We start from the raw sequence: 21,989 nt of genomic DNA, 5'->3' as shown, positions 1-21,989 counted from the left end.
CTCATGGAGGACACTCGATCTACCGCACACACAACGCAGCGGGCGCACCACAATCCCTCCCTCATCAAACGTGCAGGCCCCTCTAGAGAGCGGACTGATGGTCAGTGCCAGCGTATTCAAGTCTGAAAGCTGTGACAAATGCAATTAGACACGAGAGACCAGGAGTTTAAGAGGAAGCTAACGTGGTAGAGGCCATTAGAGCGCTGCATTCCAATGTGTCTGCACATGCATACGACACACATGAAGGACTCCCACAAACACCACCCCTCCTCCTCCTCCTCCTCCTCCCGTCAGAAACCTCCCACTGTAACTCATCAAGCATGACGGGGGAGGCCTTGAACAACCTTGTCCTCTACTCAGAGAACACGCTGTCTGCATGCCAAGCCCAGCCCACCTCTCCTCCCTCTCTCTCTCTCTCTCTCTCTCTCCACTTATCTGTTCCTCCCTCTATCTCCCCTCTTCATCTCTCTCTCTCTCTCTGTGTAATGTGCTTTGTATCAGTTTCTGTCAGGTCCGTTTTTTGTTCCTGTTGTTTAAGTAAATAATCTGAATGACAGATTCCAGGCACATACCCTGCACCACATTGTACTGTAACTTAGGGTTCATCCAAAAAAAGAAAAGAAAAAGAAAAAGCACAACAAACAAGGAGAAAAGGAAACACGCCCACAAAGCCACTGTGCCGTTTTCCTCTGAAAGGCAATTAACTCCACATTGATAGCTCAGCAGTGGGAGGTGATCGGCCCCGTTCTGGTAGCTCCCTGATAACAGCTGAAAGGCAGGGTTTTTTTGCCCCCTCCTTCCTTCCTTCCCTCCTTCCTTCCTTCCCAGCAGAAACATACACTCATAGCTTTCAGGGTTTTAAAGCTGTCACTCTCAGAAAAAGGTTCTTCTTTTGTACTAACCCTGCGTATGGGTGACGCCCACGGACCCGCACATGCAGGAAGTGAAGGCACTATGATCCTGAACGTGCGTTACGTCAGTGTGAAAGCTGAATTAATGACGCTATCAGTGCTGTAAACACTCTGAATTGGCCTAAACATGATTTACCAGCCCATTTACCTCACTGGAATGCAAACGGCTGATTACTCAAAGCATTAGCACTAAATCCCTCACAATTAACGGGAACAATCACAGTAATTTGAGTGTATTGATCTATCGAGGATGTTTAGGACCGGCATGATGCTAATTTAGACGATATATTTCTGACTGGATGTGTGTACACACACCCACACACACACCCACACATAGTGGGCAAAGCTCACCTACCATGCGGGGAAATTATATATTTCTCGCTCCATAACTAAATTATAACTTTGAGAACTATAAAAACCATCGTCAGACATTTCAGTCTCGTCTACGCAAACAGACACTTTGTCAATGGAGGCAAAACACAAATTAACTCGGAATAATGGGCAAAAGAAAACGTGATGGAGTGTAAATGTTGATAATAGTTTAGCTTAGCTGGCTAAATTATTAAAGAGATGGAGAGAAATGTGCATGGGGGAATTAGCAAGCTAACTAGCGGATGGCGGGCTACTTGGCTACCGTTGCTAATTCCATCATGCTACACAGGATACAGAAACATTATTGCCTCACTCCTTGACGCTTGGAGACCAGCTAGCTAACTCGCCAGCTCCAGAAATGGACGAGCTAGTTTGCTAACTAGCCAGCCGTGCGCTCCGGTGGAACCATCTGCTCTCCTCCCGGCAAAGTGCGTAGTCTGCCAACTTTCTCAAGTAACACTCGCGGCCCTGAAGAGTGAGCGACTGTACATATTGAGAGAAACTGTTGTTTTGCTTCAGCCATTATGAAAAAAGACAAGCTAACAAAACTTGCTAGCTGGCATTAGCTAACATGAATTATTCTGCATTTATTCACGAACAAATAAACTGTACACACACCGCTACGTTCACAGCTGTGATGTTACTGCTGACTTCACACTCATAACTCTCTCTCGACCGGACACTTGCTAACGTTACGCAGGGCTAACGTAACACACTGTTGGACAGTAAGCCAGACAGACACTCGGCTGACAACCTCGCAATAAACTAGGAGATTTACTGGGGAAAGTGGCCGCATGTGTCCAACTGCACGCAGTGCTATCTGTTTGCGGTTGCATCATAGTAGTTTGTACGAGCACATGAGCACTGGTATCGGTTTCGATGCATCCCTAAAATAAATGCACATGTATTTTTATCGTGATTGTCTGCACGAACATGGAAATGATGTGTAAAAACTGCGTCCGTTAGTTTGTCATTAGGACAAATAACTAAACTTGCATCCTGTTTTTTCACACCATCAACCAGTCAAAACCACTTGTCCTCACATGCCACGACACACACACACACACACCTTCAAAAACCACTTCTGCTTCCTCTTACCGTGCGTTAGTGTGACTAATCTCATTGAAATATAAAACTCCAAAAACACGGCGGTTCATCACAGAACATTTGAGAGGCATAGACAATGATTCTCTTGAGCTCATTAGAGTATTTTGACAAAACTGTGAAGTTATTTCTCGTGGATTCCTCCGACGTTGAGTCAAAGCAAACACACGGTACGGTCTGTGCCACATCAGCAAACCTGCACAGCTCTGCTTTTTATAAAGATTTGCCATTTTGATCAAGTACTTTCTCGTTACATAGGCTATTTAAGGTTGACAGGAAGTCATGAAACAAAGAACTTCATTAATCTTTCACTTTCCAATGCAAAGCCTCATATGCACTCTGAAGTGGAATATTTTTACTTCCCTCTGCGGTAAAGAGGCGGGCTCGTCCTGTAAAGTCCGCCCTGAGAAATCACACCATTGGCCGCCGCTCTTTCAAAATAAATGGGCGCGGCAGTGTTTCGACTGAACGGTTTTTTTTTGCCTTAGCTGACACATTCAGAGGGAACTCTAACATATTGCAATTTTTGGTGCCAGTTCGTTTTTTTTCTGTATAAAATGTACATTTTCCCGCTTGTGTTTCCAGTGTGGTCATATCTTGCAATTGTGGGTTGTTGACGCATTGTGAGGCGTTCAGGGCAGACAGGAGGTATTGGCAGTGAAGTTGTATATTGGTAGTGTATTTACAGAGTAGGGTTGTCTCTGAATAAACACTGCGTCATATTAATTACACTAACACTTTAGATGAGTAATCCAGATCGACAAACTTCACCATGTCACATGCTACTTCAGGACACTTTAAGAACAAGTAAAACTGCAGACAAACAATTTAAAATCCAGGAATTCACATTATAAAAACGGACTATTCCTTTAACTATTTAGCACATAAACCCAACAAGGGTATCTTCGTTCTGTCTCGTCTTTATTTATCTTTTCCTCTTCCTCATATCTTTCTGTCCTGCCCCCCCCCCCCCCCCCCCCCCATCCATTCCTGTAGTCATGGGTAACTTGAGGTTATGTAAGCAGCATGTATAATACTTTCCCAGGAGGCCATTCTGTCCACACCTTTGAGAGACACATCTATGCGAAGGCATAAAGTTGCTGCATCTTCTTTGGGCAACAGCAAAACAAAAAGTACACATCAGCGCTGCCACTGTCCCGGAGGACCAGTGGCTGAAGAAGCCCTGACATCTACATATAAATTACACGCAGTCGTTAGTTCACCCAAACAGCCGTCCACCCATTCCACACAGGTAGAGGACAAACCAAGGACGTGTTAGTGGCCACGAGGACCGTCTGAGCAAATACAAATATATATATATATATAACATAGAATAATGACTAATTATGTTACCTTACAAAAGCATGAGCACATGCAGCAGATAATGACAATATTAGTTTAGTGCTAGTTATGGTCACATGGCACTCAGTCATAAGTGGATCATGAGGTTTCCTCCATACACACACACACACACACACACACACACACACACACACACACACACACAGCCCCTTTCACACACCACACCCAACGTTCCTGAATATAACTACTACTACTGTGTACAACTACAATAACAGCAGGAAAACCATCATTACTGCAGAGAACAGAGTACCAGGAAATCAAAAAATAAATAAATAAAAGCGTTCCAGAGATCTCCGTTTCTCCATCGGGGGGGGGGGGGGGGCTGAGCAGACCGGCGATAGAGAAACCGAGAGTCCATGACAGCGAATACAAGCACGGGAAGACGAGAGTCTCGGGGCAGATGTCTCTTTGACGGGATGAGTGCTCTTCATTTACTGCAACAGCAATGACGTCAGCACTTCTAACAGTTCCTGGCCTCCTGCCCGCGTCCTGAGAGCATGCTAACCCCCCCCCTCCCGCTTCCCACTTCCTCTTGGACGGTCAATTCCACTCATTCATTCATCATCTATCTCCTAAATCTTGCCGTGTCTTTGCCCCTCTCCCTTCCCTGTACTGGGCTTAAGCGCCTGTCGGATAACTGAGCAAAAGATGATTTATTTTTAAAAAATCATGCTCAAGGGAAAAGCAAAAAGCAGTGCTCATGACCCATACTATTATTATTACTAGTACTGAATAGATCATAATCCAAGACATTTAGGTACTTCCTTAAAGTCTCTATGACTAAGAACCAGAAGCAGAAACTGATTTAAACATACATGAACACCGTCATTCGCACACTTTGCACACGTATGTCCACAAACATGACGCATGACTTATTTAGTTTTTTTTCATGCTTTATCAACATGCAGGGGTGAGATTTCCGATACTGGAGCGATTACATGATCTAGGGTCACGTTTTCTCAACCCGTTACATTCAAAGGGTCAGCGTGAGCCTGGAGGAGGAACGGTCATGGAGGGTTAGTTTGTACATGTGTGTCCTTAAAGTCTGGGTTCATTGTGCCACTACAAACTGCCAAACTGTTGTGTAAGTAAACATTTGAGTCAAACACATTTCTATCTCTGTAAAAAAATGTTATTGATGCCCTTAATTCCCACTTTCTTTAATGAGTGAGAGAACCATGCTGTTGGTTCTAAACCTGATGCAAGGTGTTGTGATACCAAAAGCACTGCTATGGCTGAATAGTTTCATGTGTAAAGAGCATGTTGACACACATTAACGTTAACCTTCTGCATTAAGTCTAAAGATGGAGGTAAGCATATAGAAGGAATACGTAGTTTTTAAAAATGAACTCTCTCCTCGGGGCTGCAATGCATTCACCGTTAACTGGTCGGCACTTCTCTGGAATTAGCAAGCGAGCCATTTGCTAGTTAGCCTGGTACTTCCACCATGCTTTCATGCTACGTTCGTTACAGAAAATACTCTTCATCTCTCTAATAGTTGAGGATTTCAGCAGAAGGCTAAGCTAAACTATTAGCAACATTTTCTCTCCATCTCTGAAACAACAAGCCGATATTGTAGCTCGCTCGAGCCTCGAATCACAGTTTATCACCTCAAATGTCTGCAATATGGATTCTGGCACCCAACAGCACAGCCAGATGACATTTTGGTGTAACTCCAGCGCTCTACTCTGAGGTGATTCCTGTTCAGCCTGCAGCTAACACCAGGACTTAATCATGACGCTGGCTGTAAAGTAAACAGTATACTCTTTCCTTCTTTCCTAAGCTCTGAACATCCAAGGCTGTTGCGATCCGCCCCGGTTAATCAATTGCACTAATCGATTCATTAACTTCAAGCCGGAGCGAAAAACAGCACCGCTGTCTCAGCTGATAAACGCAGCAGTGCACTTGTCACCGCAAGGTGCGGTGAACTTTCCCCACTGATAGACCTAAATACCAAAGATAAGAAAAAGAAGGGGAGTGGAGCTGATAACATCCATTTAGAAGATATGCTGTAATCTGCAGCTATGTGCACTGTGACGAGGAAGTATGTGTCATAGAGCCTGCACCGTACGGTAAGAGAGAACCTCTCCAAAATAACATATCGCACTCAGACACGGAAAAAAAACTCGTGCCAGCAGGGACAGTATGGGGTCTAGTTGGAGTTCAGTTTCTAGTCTTGTACTAGTCACTCTGCCCCTCCATCTGCTGTGCATGTGTGTGTGTGTGTGCATGTGTGTGTGTGTGTGTGCGCATGTGTGTGTGCATGTGTGACCCTCCCCTGAGTCACTGTGTCTGCCGAGCCACGACATGGCAGAATAAAACACAGGGACCAGACGCGGCGAGGACAATTACATAAACCACCCATTGGTGCCAGGACCCCTCGTCTTCTTCAGTCTGCTGCGAGCACAAAACAGATCTGAGAGGGGAAAGTGAGAGATGAAGAGCAGGAGACGGATATGTATGAGTGTGTTTCTTCTTCGGAGCGCGCAAACACACACACACACACACACACACACACACACAACGCTATCATCTTCTTTTCTCTGTTCTACTGTGGCCCGTGGGTGGATAAGAGAAAAGATATGCAAGTGGAAAAAGCAAGGGTTGTTTCTCTCGGTTTAACTGTTGTAGGTGCTAAATTAAAATATAATTTTCAAGATTAAAGCAGCTCTAATTCATGTTTTTTTAGAATAGAGTATGAAATGCGGGCGGCAGCCTCAGTTTCTGCAAAGTGAAGCCAAAGCTTCATGTGTTAAAGCTGCATTCTCTCTAGTGTCCACCAGGGGGCGACTCCTCTGTTTGTATAGAAGTCTATGAGAAAATGACTCTACTTCTCTCTTGATTTATTACCTCAGTAAACATTGTAAACATGAGTTTATGGTCTCAATCTCTAGTTTCAAGTCTTCTTCAATACAGCATGATGTTCATTTAGTACATGATGGTCCATTTAGAGTGAAACAGACCATAAAGCAGGGGATGCTTTAGGGCGGGGCTTACTGTGATTGACAGGTCTCTGCTGTGTTCACAGTTTGTTTTACCACCCAATTGGGTCACTTTAAAGGAAGAGCTGCAGATAAAAACATTATTACATCCGGTCGGGTTTCTTTTTTCACGATCCGCAGCCCAAAGATTTGAATCTTCAGCATTAAAACTCTGCAGAGCAGACAGATTTGTTTTTAACAAGGTAGTGGATTCTCTCTGACCTGTCGGGGTCTTTTTAGCGGCTCTTGGCTGCTGTAACAAGTGTGCCTCCAACCTTTCCCTCCCTCCACGCCCACTTGATTGCACTGACACTGCAGGTTTCATCACCCTTTTAAACTCAGCTCCTGCCAAACGCAACTACACCGCAGGTCACCAATTCAACTCAAGATTTACCGTCTCTTGCCAAAGAACTCGTACAATCCTCCGGCTGCATTGCATCCTTTCACGATCTCTGATTAGTAATTAGTAATTCAATTCACAATTCAATTCAATTTATTTTTGTATAGCCCAAAATCACAAATTACAAATTTGCCTCAGAGATTTGCTTGTACGATCGTGTTGGAACAGGTTTGAACAAGCTATTGCACACCGAGTCCTGTCCCAGTATCGGCGAGGCGGTTTGCCGGTTGGAACCGGACGGCCCGGTGTGGAGCTCCTTCTTTCCCTTCCGCCAGCCCATTTCCGCCTGCTTTTACATTTGGCAGATGCCCAGAACATTCTTGTGTTATTGCAGCGGCTCAGCGTACGAAGTCTAGAGAGAACAGACAGGTACACACATACACACATGAGAACCCAATGACACCCCCCACTCTCTCTCTCTCTCACACACACACACACACCATATTGCCTCCGTCTATTTTAATCCTGCTCGCTCTATTTTTTCCTTTTCCGCCCCCGAGCAGAAAGATGAGGTCTCCTCACAGCTGGAGGTCACTCCCGCTGACTGAACAAATGGGCCAGAGCAGGCAGCCAGTACACCACGCTGCCACGGCGGCTATACACAGCCGAGCGAGACGCAAGACAATCCACGCGAGCCCTTCCCTTTGGATTTCCTCCTCTACTGTAATGAGGCTGCTTTAGCTTAACGCTCATGTTACTCCATTTAAAAAAAAGATGGTTTAAGGACTCTCCTAAAATCACTGTGAGACACGAGGCAACCTGGCTAATTACACCCATGCTAAATTGAAATTACTTAAACATTTATAGGATGTCAGGTGACTTTCCTTGGGAAAAGACATAGTAAATACTAAAGGCTAACGAGTAGATGTCCCAGTATTTGTCTCTGTGTTTCAGACTTGGTAGCTGCAGTTTGTGCAGTTAATATTTCACGAGAGGCTGGATTTGTTTCTTTTATGTGCTGAAGACTAACGTGGTTGTAAATTGATTAATATGAATTACAGATCAAAGCTACACAAAACAATTTGTTCCAGCCGAGGTGAGTCCAGGTCGTGACACCGATTCTGTTGACACTCTAGTTTTACGGGAGCGGCTGGTGTCTGTCGAAGTTAAACGGACGGCGTCTACAAGGCGAGAAGGGAACACCGGGTCTCGCCGCTCGGTGAAATGTAAATACGCAACACGCTGCTGGTATCTGGATGCATTGTTGGGAGTATAGTCTCAGGAGGGAGAAAGTCTGTCCCAGTGAGAAAACAAGTTTTAGTCTAGTTAAACCAATCGCCACTAAAGTCGGTTGAAAACTACATTTTTCTCCACCTGAAGGTCTAATAGATGGCGTCTCATCTGGCCACTTCAGCACCCACACCAGAGTATCATATCAAAGCAGCTGGTAATTTGCACCATTATCATTCAGTGGATGTGAAGCAGCTCGGGTCACAGCTATGCTTCGTTAACCCCCCCCCCCGAGGTTTTATTAGAGGAGCCTTGTAATGAAGCTCCTACGTAGGTTCTGAGCTGATTGTTTGTGTTTGCTGCCACGGCCAACCCGAGGTGTTGATCTGGATACCTGAAAATAAGACATTAGGTCCACATCGTCAGCTGTGCATCAAATAGAGAGTAGTATACAAATAGTACTTTTGTAGGCCAACCAGGAAGTTAGCGTCCCTCAACACAAAGCCAACGGGATTGTTCTGTTGGATTTTGGATTATGGCGGAAAAACAATCTCTGTGGCAAGCAAACGTTTTACGATACTTACACGTTTGAATGCAATCAGCCGAAGTAAAAAGTCAATGTTAGTTTATAAAGGAACTCCACCACGGTCACATGCGTGTGAGTATGAACACATCGAGGCCGTGAAAGCGGATGAGTCGGCGTGATGACGTTTTATAGTCTAATTTAAGCGTGGTTTGCGCTCGACGCATCAGGTTTTCAGGGTGTCCGTGCACATCGGACATTTTCTAAACTACACGGACGCGGATGGGCGGATATAAAGGAGCAACTTAGTGGAGGCTTTAGCCACTTACCAACCGCCTGTTCTCAGACGTGTAAAAGCTTCTTAATTCAGTTACTGATCTATTTTATATTGTAGAACAAAACAGAAATGTCTCAAGCTTGTGTTAACTGCAGACCTTATTTCATGCATCTAACCAAAAACCTATAAAGAAGAGGGAACCAGAAGTAGAGAATGCTGACTCGTGTCAGGGTTTTAGGACTCTATGACGTAGCCTCCTAGTCCCTTTAATAGGACTACTTTATTGGCGTAGTGGGGATGCTGACCCTCATGTCTTCAGCTTCCACTGAATTATGTACAAATAAAATTTTCCGTGGAACGAGAACGGCAGATTTTTAACCCCATTAAGTTGCACACTGAAGGGATCTCGTTTAGCATGGAACGGAAGAGTCAAGTCTATTTCATATTAATAGTCCAATATTAAGAACGTTCCCACCCACTGTCCTTTGACTCAGGATTCTGATAAGGGATAAAACTCCCCATGGAAGAAACAGGATCCCTCTCCCCACATGTCGTGTGCACAGAATGAACATAATACAATGACAGAGTCAACAATCATAGAATGTAAACGTATATAAATCAGATTACAGCTGAGTATTGTTTCACACTTCTGATACGGTATTCACACAGCGGTCTAATCTTTTGCAGCATTATTGAGTTTGTGGAAAACATTGACATTTAAGTCACTGTTGGTAATTAATTAAGCAAGGATTAGCAGGATAATGTATTATGTTTGCCCCCCCCCCCAGTAAATACAATACCTTGCTGTCAGCATGAAGGTGATTCATTAATCACTACACCTTTTTAGGATAGACGTGGGGGGGGGGGGGGGGTTTGCACACGGTCTAGTGTTGTGCCACTACTAAGACACACATTTTTTAATTAAGTGAACATCAAACAGTGCGTGAAATTGAATATTTTCTGTATATATTCTTTTGCAAATGATTACAGGCATTCAGAAGACGACAGAAGTAAAGCTTGCTTTTCATCAAACACTTTTATGCAGGCAAACTTTAAAAACAGGTGCAGTCATCACAACCATTATCCCCCCCCCCCCCCCCCCCCCCCCCCCCCTCCCGTCAACACTGTGATCAACATTTTGTGTTTGGACTGAGCCTCGCTGGCTGCTGTACGCCAGCTCATCACCAAAACCTCATGACCAAAGGGAACCATGGTGACGGTCTCCATAACAAAGGGAGGCCCCAGACCAGGTCGACAAAAGGCTGGGATTCTCCTCGGGATGATTAGGTTACATAACTGATGAGTGCCTCCACGCGAGACCTTCAGTCTGCCTCTGAAATGACCCACAACTCTCTATCTAAACATTGGTACACCTACTCCCCCCCTGCACTCAGCTCCACCATCTGTCGGTGGTCAAATATCCAGACTGAAGGGACAAAGTGTCATCTTACAGACGAAAGACAAAAGGTTACGTTCTCAGTTTGTGCATCCACGATTCCTTTCCTCGCCTCCTCTCCTCTCCTCTTAGACGATGCGAGCGGGGGAGGCGAGGAAGGGGACACGGGAGGAGATGCATTTTAGGAATTGGGACGTACTTCGAGGTGGAGCACTGAGATCAATTTGTGGGGACGAGGAGGCAAGAAATCGAGAAAATGATAAATAAGGCCCCTGTGTGTGAGGTAGCGATCGCCCCGATGGATCACCGTGGTTTGCTTTGAGTCGTATCTAACAGGAACAGGAACTCGGGTTAGGGAACCTGGGTTAAAAAGTACAATATACAATCTGAAAAATTGAGGAAGCCGTTTGAAATCTGGGTGAAACTGCAGCTTCATCGTGGCTGAAGATTGAACTCGCAGAGGACACGCCAGATTTTCTGGCGTGTCCTCTGCAAGTTCTGAGGACATGCTATCGTCTGTTCGTACGATAGCATGCATGAAGTTAGGTAAGCGCACAACAATCAGTGTTAGAATAAATACATAAAGTGATGATGTAATTCTCAGGTTTCCTTTAAAGGAAAACCTATTTCTGCATACGTTGTTCTTCCCTTCATTATGCATTTATAATAACAGATTAAACTGAGAAGGGGAGGTGGATCGACTGCTCTCAACTCCTGGATTGTAACCATGAAAAAAGGACCGGAGTAGCACGGACACTGAGCTGTTTTCCATGGTCGCTTGACCGGTACAAAAGAAAATGGCGATTGTTGTCAATGTAAAGTGTAGTCGCAGCTCTGACCGTCCTGCTACATTGATTTGAATGGGGAAAGTCCATTCTCCTGATATTAATTCTATGATTGTAACATTTTTTTATATATTAAAACATTTATTAAATATAAACGGAACACTAACTTATGGAAACATTAGGAACACCTTAATCAAACACAGCGACATTGAGTCCTTACAAACAGATCACTGTGTACACAATGTCTAGAACTTTCCATGCAGGAGAGGCTTTGTCATTGAAGGGGAAGTCCAAATCAGTCAAATCAATAGTATATTTAAATGTGTATTTAAAAACCAAAGCATAGGTGTAACTCACCTCACACAGCTTTATAGTTTGTCTTTAATGTATTTAGTACAATAACTAGTTGTGAAGGTGATTAAAAGCAAATCCATTCACTTTGAACTCCTATAATTTGCTCGTTTATTCCCAAATAAATATTACACAGCATCAGCAGCAACAGGTTCCAACCATCTGTTCAAAATAGATCCTCAATAGATCCGTGCATGGCATGTTCTCACATTTTAGGTCGGACTAATCTCTTGTTTCTTGCTATTGGCCATGGAACAATTATGAAAATCCACGGACTGAATCGTGTTGAAAACAATGAACGGAGTGATTTTCCTGCTGTAAGCCAGGCCATCAGACAAAAGCAAGGACTACGTGAATCTTATCCTCTGCAATCATGGGGAAAAGAATGTTTTAGGTTTTTTACAGTGTCGCAGTCAGAGCGGCTTTGTAATCTGTGTCCTTTTTATCGCGGTGACGCCCAGCGTTCCTGCATATCCTAGTAAACCATGTTTGGAGAGTGCGGTACGTGTAACTGGGTACAGCGGGGTAGGGTATCACACGGTCAATTGAAAAGGCCTTAAGAGGATTGCTCATGCCTCTGACTGACTCACAAGGTGCAATGAACTCCCACTCTATTGATGTTTAACTAAATTCCTTTGTTAATAGAGTATTTAGAGTCACATGTCCTTGGACTGAGCACACACATTTTACAACACAGGAATGCAGCAGACTACCACGGCGGGCAGAGTTAGAAGTGTAAAAGCTCTGGTATGAAGCACAAGATAACACATTACTTTTGACGTGGTTATTTAAATAACTGGGCTCGTGTTATCCCGACCTGTCGGTGGTAAAGAGCCACAAACATTCTTCCGTTAAGTTAAGTTATTTACACTAGTTGTGGTGACTTTTACAGACGGGTCTCCTGTACGGTGTACAGATGTCCCAGACAAAGAGACGGCCCACGGCTCCGTCCCGAGAACGACTGTATCCGTGGGGATTTGTTGTCATCATGGGAACAAGGATGTCATGTTTTCTGTGGTTGCTGTGACGATAAAAAGCAGTCGGTCCTGGATGGGAACGAGCCCTCGGGGAACCATGGCAACTGCAGTGAAAATGTCAAACGGCAGAACCTTAAGTGCTCCAGGAATTCCAGTGATTGAGCTGCTGTTTAACTATCCAGCGTCCTTTGATCTCCTGCTACGTTCACTTTTATATTCATTGTTACTAGAGACGTTCAACTTTAACTTAAATACTGTAGAGAAGCTGCATAATTTATCGCCGCGTGCCTTGCTTGTTTATTCACAATGGAATCTCTGTGAGGCAGCTTGGCACCAAGTTAATATTTCACCCCGGCTATCCCTAGCCTCTGGAAATGAGCCGTAAGAGGCCGGCTGGATGGAGCTAAATGGATGGATCAATTAGGCAGCAGGAGGTGGGTGGGAGGTGGGTGTAGCATTACAGCGGGGACAAGAGATGGATGGCTTTAAGAGTGCCAGAGAAGCTCGACTGCGAGGCATCAGCACATATGCTGTATGAGTACTAAGCATGCACAGGCCACAGACTGTATAGTGGGCGTAGTCACCGTGACTTCACCCATTGGTTTATAGACTGACGTTTTGAATCCTCAAATTTAGCATTTTGGCCAGCGCCATCTTGGTTTTATTTGCAACCAGAAGTGACTCGAGAGTCCGTATACGTCTCTGGTAGCAACCTGTCAATCACTGTGTAGCCCCGCCCTAAAGCATCCCCTGCTTTATGGTCTGTGTGACTCTAAATGGACCATCATTTACTAAATGAACATCATGCTGTGTTGAAGAAGACTTGAAACTAGAGATTGAGACCATAAACTCATGTTTACAATGTTTACTGAGGTAATAAATCAAGAGAGAAGTAGAGTCATTTTCTCATAGACTTCTATACAACCAGAGGAGTCGCCCCCTGATGGCCGCATTGCTTCACTCTTCAGACCCAGAGTTTGCCGCCTGGCATGGGCACAACTTTAGCCATAGATACCAACTTGTGCTTTCCTACACCTGTAAATACAAAACACACTCAGTCGCCTCTGCATAGCACGAACACACTATTGCCACACAAAGTGGATTTGTGTCAGAGACTCTGGCCAATTCTGAGCATAATAATCACCAGGAATGCCATAAATGCTGATGTCGATGCTATGTTCACACTTTGAGCGTCAAAAGCAACAAAAACCAGTTTGTAGCTTCATGTAGTGACGTTGGAAATGACTTGCAGCACGTCGCTCGTAGTGTGAACGCTGCATTAGGAGAGGCAGTTAAACCACGACTAGTGCTGAGTTGTTTTCGTCCTACCAGATTAAGATACAATGTTATTTATTTATCTGTCTAGCATGCTGCACAAAGGTTTTATGTGCAGCAAGTTCACCATGTCTTCCTCCCCCTTCCCCAAAAGGTAATGATCTACCCCTTGTCGTCAGCCAGGGTAACAGTTTAACATCCAAACAATGCTCTCACAAGGCTAAAGCTAGCCACATGTGGACTTTTTTCATTTCCTTCTAATGCAAAGCACCAAACTGCATACCGCCGAACGTAATCGGTCTGATCTTTACAAGCTCTTTCCTTATTCAATACCTCTCCACCTCAATCTTTCAAGCTTCTACCCAAATTAGGATTCAAATGTTCCTGTGGAAAGGCAGCCACTCCTTGCATTGGAAAGCCGGCTTTGCAGGAAGTGTCTGCGCCAACAAATAGACATACAAGTGGCCGGACAATCACATATGTGCAAACAAACGCACATCTCGGAGGGTCTGACCGGAGGATATGTAAAAAAAGAAAGTGCCCTGTGAAAACTCTGTTGATGCACCAGCATGCCCAGCAGCAGTGAGGGTAGAAAAACAACCAAAAGCCCAGTGCCATTAGGACTGAGAGATAGAACAGAACTGGTCTGTGATGTATCTGCCATGACAGAGATAACAGGGCACAAGGCAAGCTGTTGGTATCCACCAGTGGATCCCTAACAGCAGGCTAGGAAGAGTGAGACAGCACTCAACATTCAAGTGACCCTTTGCTAAGCCCCGCCCCTTCAAACACACTGTCACTAACTGCACTCTCTGAATAAATATCATCTAGTCTTCGGAAAAGCAAATTCAGACAGAAGGGTTTACAATTTTTGTTTGAACGATACATCCAGGATGTCAAAATAAATAGAAGTCTATGGAGCAGTTTTTGGGACCCTGGTCAGAGCTGGTTGATGCTACGCTATGATTGGCCGGTCTTTAATGGAGGGTCAATTATAAAACTAGTACATTTGAATGGACCAGGCTTTACAGGGTAACTCATGACACGATCGTATTTTGATATTTTGCGTCACTGTACGTCAACTACAATACTACATCAAAATATCTGTGTCACTGAACAAGAACACTCACGTGCCTTTAGTTTCACAGTTTTATAGACCGCTGCAATAAAGGTGTGAAAACACATAAAACATGCACACCCATGTGACGAGCCATAAGCTGTCAAAAGGCCGAAACAGCCAGAAAGCAGAACTGGTTCAAAGCTTCACGTCTTCAGGAAATGATGGATACACATCGGCCTCATTATTTCAAGACAATATGTTGCTATCTCAGTGTTGCTCATGAATTCTCTGTGTAATAACCGCTGATTAAAGCAGACCAACTTGAAGACGGGACACCTGCAGGTATGCAAATAACTTTTTCGGGCCTGTAACAGCAGGAAGTGTGTTTACTTGCAAATGCTCTGGCTATCATTTGCATCTGAGACGTGCACTTACTGGCAGCCTGCCCCCTCGAGTCACTGGGAGGATGACAGGTGGATGACAGGTGTGTGTAGGTGTCTACCTGGAGAGGAGCTACAAAGGTAACGTGAGGTTGCTTCACAGTCTGAACAGCACATAAAAAAACGTCTATGTCACTGTTAGCAAAATAGGTGTATCGCCACCTCACCGCTGTGTTACATGAATGTGCGGTGATGCTCTGAAGCTGCTTTACAACCTGGGTGGCTCTCCTTGCTAACTTGTCAGCATTGCTTCACACTGTGAGGCAACCTGACGGCCACTGTCAACACTAAGCAGCAGGCTGCACCTAGAAATAAAGCTAGACGTATCACACATAGACGTACGCAAGACATCCATCACACACACACACACACACACAGTCACATCTGAGGACGAGTCTGGGGAAGCACCTGGCTTCTTGTCTTCCTCACTCCCACCGGATGTGGAGGTGGAGGTGTGTGTGTGTGTGCATCTGTGTTCAAACCTATAAATAGAACCTGTGTCTTCCCCCTTAGCTCTCGCTCCGGTGGGATTCTCTCGTGTTTTAATTAAATAAACTGCTGCAATCGGGCCCAGCTGTGCCCTGCATCCCCAGCCTGCATCAGTCAGCATCCACGCTCAGGGGCAACATACATATATATATATATATATATATATATGTGTGTGTATGTGTATATAGAGAGAGGCTGGGGTGTCAGTGCATACGAGAAGATGATGACAGTGAAGCCAAGAGAGAGAGAGATAAATTGTCTAAGCCGTGAAATTGGGGCATCCTGCACTGAAGCCACCTAGGAAGCCCTGCTCAGGTGTTCTGGATGGGTTCCCCGATGTGCAGACCAGCAGAAGGAAGGCAGCTCTTTTTCACCCCTCCTCTTGCCCTTTTCCATAGGTCTGTTTCTTCTTCTTCTTTACTGTGAATTGTTCTGCTAATTCTACAGTCCCCTTCCTGTACGATCCCTTTTCAGCTAATCTGTTCACACCATCAGAGCGTGGCTGCCATCATGCATTTATGTGTTTAACACTTCAAGGCCACTCCCCCATTAGATGACGTGTACTGTATAGTGTCGATTGCTAGGAGTGCTGAAACGAGAGGATGTTGTGCTGAAGGATAATTATGACAATAGGGAAAGCTAGAATGATGATGATGAACATATTATTTTATAGTGAAATGTAGCGACAGTGTTGTGAAATCGATCAATAAAGTTTTATTTGTACAGCACCTTTACAAACAAATCGAATGCAGTTCAAAGTGCTGTTGAAATTATTGACGAGACGAAAATAAAGAGACGAAGAGACTAATGGATCCCAAATGAAGTTCGGAAAGGAAATGAATAAATAAAACGCAACATATTTTGTTTGATAATGTTCTTGTTCTGCTTTGTGGAACAGCTGATAGAGAGGAACCAGATGATCTTACTGGTGCATAAACTATGACTCATTTCTGGGAGGTAATATATTCGAGGCAGCGCCTCCTTTACATTAGTGCTATGTAGCAAAAAAAGAGTTCAAAGTTCTACGAACTTCTAGAAAATGACTCTACTTCTCTCTTGATTTATTACCTCAGTAAACATTGTAAACATGAGTTTATGGTCTCAATCTCTAGTTTCAAGTCTTCTTCAATACAGCATGATGTTCATTTAGTAAATGATGGTCCATTTAGAGTCAAACAGACCATAAAGCAGGGGATGCTTTAGGGCGGGGCTACTGTGATTGACAGGTGTCTATCAGAGACGTATACGGCGTCTCTACATCACTCCTCTGCAGTCCAAATATGGTCACTTCCTGTTCACCGGTTGCAAAAAGACAAGCAACGGCCGTAATCCATGATGGACGACGTCCAAAACGCCAAACCTCTGAGTCAAATAATCTACGGGATCCCCTCTCAATATTTCAGACACAGTTTGGTGGTTAGAGTCACTTTCTGGAAGTAATATCGCTGCAGTTTTTCTGATAATGACTATAAAGTATAGCTGACAAATTGACCATGTGCGTCTGATTAATCCCTTCTCTGCATCGTGGAACTATTTTCTTCGGCGCATTCGGTCCGCGACGCTGAGAGGAGACTCTTAAAGATGATGCATCCCGTCGTTAAACCGAATGCTAATGCTGCGCTGTGGTTTAACAAAAAACGTCTTTGTTAACCGGCCGCATTCGCTGCCGTTTGTCTCCCGTCTGAAAAGAGCCGCGGCGCACTTTGGTGCATCTCTTGACCACGAGGACGTGAAACCTCAGCTAATGCCCCGTGCATCAATATGACTACCAGTGAGTAAATCGCACCACCTTCATGCCAAAAACAACAATAAAATTGGCGCTATTCCTTTTCAAGCACAATCCTTCAGTTTCCTGCTGCTCGAGCTGTGGCGGGACGCCCCATGTGTAAAAGACTAAACTATAGCTTTTAGTAGCGGCAGCAGAAGCTCCTGGTTACCATCTATAATTCATGGACTGGTGCTGCTGGTCCTTGTTCAGTTTCTGAACTTACCCCCCCCCCCCCCACACACACACCTTTCCCGGTAAAGCCACATGGCCATTTCCAGCCCTACGACAGTCAACGCCCGGGAGGACAGACACGGCCGAAAAGCGGCTCTCAGTCGGTCACCAGACGCCATCAATACCTAAAATATTGAATAAGTGAAAGATTGTTTACTCAACGATTTATGCAGTTTATTTGTTTCACATTTAGAGAATCGTTGCTCGCTGTTATTGGAACTATTCCTGTCGGTAACGTGTCCTCCACATGAGAATTGATTCAATTATTGATTAAGTTGTCCACAGCGGGTAAAAAGCGTGAATGGATCAATACCCATTTTGATGAGTAAGAGGGACCGGCTCTCTCTTTGATGATTTAGAAAAAAAGCTGCACTTGTATGACATGAACATTATTCCTCTCGTACAGTCGGTGATGATGCCGTGGCTCTTACCACTGACTGTTAATGTTGTTCAGCCTATTGACTTTCTTGTGTAAACTACAACACTGGCCTCTCCCTGAATTAGGGCTCAGATAGATGACACACTGGGGATGGTCCGAAACTCGACTCTTAAAAACTATTTAGTTCCCAAACTGCAAAAACTGCATTTTGAATTAGCTTTAGAGGCTTTAAATGTTTTACAAATCAATCGTAAATAGAAAACAGACCAAAAAGGGCTGTTACCCAGGAGACTGCTGTTTCTAATCCCATGTGAAACAAGTGTTTTGGTTTCCTTTTTTAATAACCAGTTTGTGTTGTTGTTTCATTTTAAAAAGTTTTTGTTTCCTAAAATATAACAAAGCACTTTTTTACTAAGCCTAACCAAGTAGTTTTGTTCCCTAAACCGAAATAGTTGTTTGTGTTTTTATGTTTCAATAGAAGATATCCACGTGTTTTTAAACTGCTTGAAACTACGACCTGTCATCTGTGACAAAACTACATTTCCCCTCAAAACGTTGCAGTTCAGTTGTGTGGGAGCGTTATTTGTTGGTTGACAGGTTTGAGATACATCTGAGATAATAAAGGAAGCCCAACCTCTCCAAACCACGCCTGTTGAGCAAGAACAACAGGATATGTGGTGGCTCGATCAGAGAGTATATAAAAAATAAAAAAGCTTTGAGTGGAATAACAGATCTGGTTGGCACAGAGTCGAGGCCAGACTCAGGGTGAAAGTCCTGACTTTTACAATAACTAACGAGATAAGCCGCAATAAAGCCACTGATATGTGGGCATCAAATGGGGCGATAAGGAACCAAAATAGCCCCTATATACATATAGATATATATTTATCTGGGCTGATAGTGGACCTGATAGTGGACCTGACAGTGGACCTGACAGTGGACCTGAGTGGACCTCAGCTTCCGAGGAAAGACGGGTGAAACCGCAGACACACAAGAAAGACTGAGGTGGTGACACAGGTCTTGGCACACATTCAACACAAAGGCAGGAGACATGAATTAATTAAACAAGCACGCCATATTACACACCTGCATGTGACTTAATGATGTCACAAATGGATTGTCTTGTCATCTCCAAGCTAAATAAATGTAATTCAGGCCCTATGAATCCATGATAACGTGACCTTTGCCCCCAAACAAACACAGGCAGTAGTGAAACACACATTGATGCTAACAGTGAACCCCCCAAAAGCCAAATGACTATATTTTGGCATAAACGCTTTATAATCATAGCTGCTGGGCCTGCTATAACACCAGCATGATTATAGCAGCTCATCAGTAGCACTGTCATTACCACGGTCAGGTACATGGATATTATGGGATGGAGCTCCAAGCATCCAGCAGGAGTCTCATCACCATCGATTGGGAGAGAGATCAAGGCTCCTCAGCAAGAGGCGCATGAACACCACCACCCTCCTTCACTGTCACACATGACCTCACAAACCCGTATAAACAACATGGTATTTTACCGTAATATCACTTGATTCTCACTTACCGATTCCTGGGGCGGAGTAGATGAAATACAGCGCGGAGGTGGACAGCGAAAAAAGGAATAAAAGCCCAAGGAATGACCTTCTCCGGAACCGCAAATGTCTCGACATTATTATACAGGCAGCAAGAAAAAACACATACGCACACAGAGAAACCAAACACACGCGGGCACGTTTCCGCGTAATCTTCCACACAAACGAGGTTTTTTTGGGGCAGTTCAAACGTGTCCAAGATGCGCCAAAACAGAGCCTCAAGCCGGGTCCGTTTAATGAGCCGAGTGGAGGTGGCCGGTCTGCGGTAAAAAAAAAAAAAAAGCGATGATGATGATGAGGAAGAGCGAAAAAGGCGACTAGTAGGAAGTCGGCGTATTTCCGCGGAGCGCAAGTCAAATTACAGGCATTTAAAAATCCATTCCCGAGAGGATGGGTTTCGGGGGGTTTTTTGCGTTGCGGTTTGTTTTTTGGTCCCGTGTCGAAAAAAACGGTTGACGATGACAGTTCAACCCGGTGGTTCTTCAGTGAGAGACCATCATTTATACGTCGGTGGTGTTTTGGCCGCTCCTGCGCCTTTTTTCCCCCGCCTGCCTACCAACGTTTGCCCTATGAATGGAGCTGCCTCTCCGCAAAATGAGCAAATACCACCGAAAAGTGGGCGTTAACGTACCGTCAACGAGCACGCGCCCCACGACCGTTAACAACGTATGTTCCGGGGGATTCGAAGGAGAAACGTCACACTTTTGACAACCGTTGTTGCTACGTAACAACGTTGTGGCATAGAGCTTTAATTTTAAGCTAGCTAATTAGCTCAATATGATACACATTACATAGCTGGTTTATGGCTAATTAAAGCGGCTAATTAACTGTTGTCACCTCATCTATCTGTAGTTTTACTCTGAAACATGATGTTAAGTTCTATAGAACATATTTTTTGTTTAATATATTAACTGAAATATGTCATTAGTGTCCTCATCATGAAGGTTATGGGGAGTTTTATTGTGTTAACACTTTGATTTGTATGCGTGTGCGTTTAGTTTTCCCCAATTACATAAATTAACTACATTATCCACTAAAATAAAAGATAAAGCTGAATCAACAACTCTCAAACTGTTACAGAAACAACCCTGAACCCAAACAGCGTTATTACAGAGAGCAATAATATTAAGATAGCTAATTATCCTAATATGATTTACATTACATATCTATGGCTAATTAAAGTGGCTAATTAACTATTTTCAGCTCATTTATCTGCAGTTTTACTCTGAAACATGATGTTAAGTTCTGTAGAACATATTCTTTGTTGTTTGTTTAATTTATAAACAGAGTTGTCTTATGGGTGCTATAAAACCTGTCATCGTGAAGGTTATGGCCATTTATTTGTTGTAACTTTTATTCTTATGTGTTTGTGTGTTCTGCTAAACTCTATTAAGATAAGATAAGATAATCCTTTATTAGTCCCGCAGTCTCACAGGATCATATTATTCCCCAATTAAATAAATGAACTACACTACAGCCTCCAAAATGACCATAAAGCTGAATCAACAACTCTAAAACTGTTACAACAACAAACCTGAACCCTAACTGTCATTTTTAATTTATTCATAACATGTATATAGGATTTTTTTTTGCAGTTTTGTTTGACATTTATGAAGCAATGTGATCAATGCCGAAGCTAAGGTAGGCCCTAAATATATATATATATATATATATATATATATATATATATATATATACTGTATATGGCCACCACTGAATAGGCCTATAAGTGTATGATTTTGATCGTGCAGTATAGACCTACTCATTAATGCATAATCATACAATGAATATGTAATAGTTAAGGTATACACACTTGTACTCTCCCACTAATATGAAATATCTCTCTATTCATCTTAATTTGCACCCATCTACTCATCACAGGGTGACAAGTGTTTGTGTTTCCTACATCTGCAGGTAATTTGCAGCTAGCGCAGCCTTCATTAAAACCACAGTACCCATAAAATAGCAGGTGGACACGCGACATAACAATGGCTCATGGGTAATTGAGTCCACAAGGATTACTGCAACGCATTGACACTTTATTTAAACAATTAATAGTGAAATCATACCCTCTATGACGGACAACGTATACATGTGTTTGGCAGTAGTAGTATCAACCTGCTTTCTTTTGTTCCCTTGCGGTTCTGCTTTGTCATCC

General features: G+C 43.7%; 1 protein-coding gene across 1 annotated transcript in view; it reads right to left on the bottom strand.

Annotated features, from left to right (window-relative positions):
- Positions 1-20,106, bottom strand: part of b4galt5 (UDP-Gal:betaGlcNAc beta 1,4- galactosyltransferase, polypeptide 5) — a 31,728-nt gene extending 11,622 nt beyond the window's left edge. Inside the window, exon 1 of the mRNA XM_079171382.1 lies at positions 19,804-20,106. Coding sequence (XP_079027508.1) covers positions 19,804-19,909 — 106 coding nt within the window. The 5' untranslated portion in view covers positions 19,910-20,106. The remainder of the gene's footprint in view (positions 1-19,803) is intronic.
- Between the last annotated feature and the right edge of the window lie 1,883 nt (positions 20,107-21,989).

This window comes from Pholis gunnellus (genome assembly GCF_910591455.1).
Source record: "Pholis gunnellus genome assembly, chromosome: 2".
In the NCBI taxonomy this organism is placed as follows: Eukaryota; Metazoa; Chordata; class Actinopteri; order Perciformes; family Pholidae; genus Pholis; species Pholis gunnellus.
This window is presented reverse-complemented; position numbering and strand designations above follow the sequence as displayed.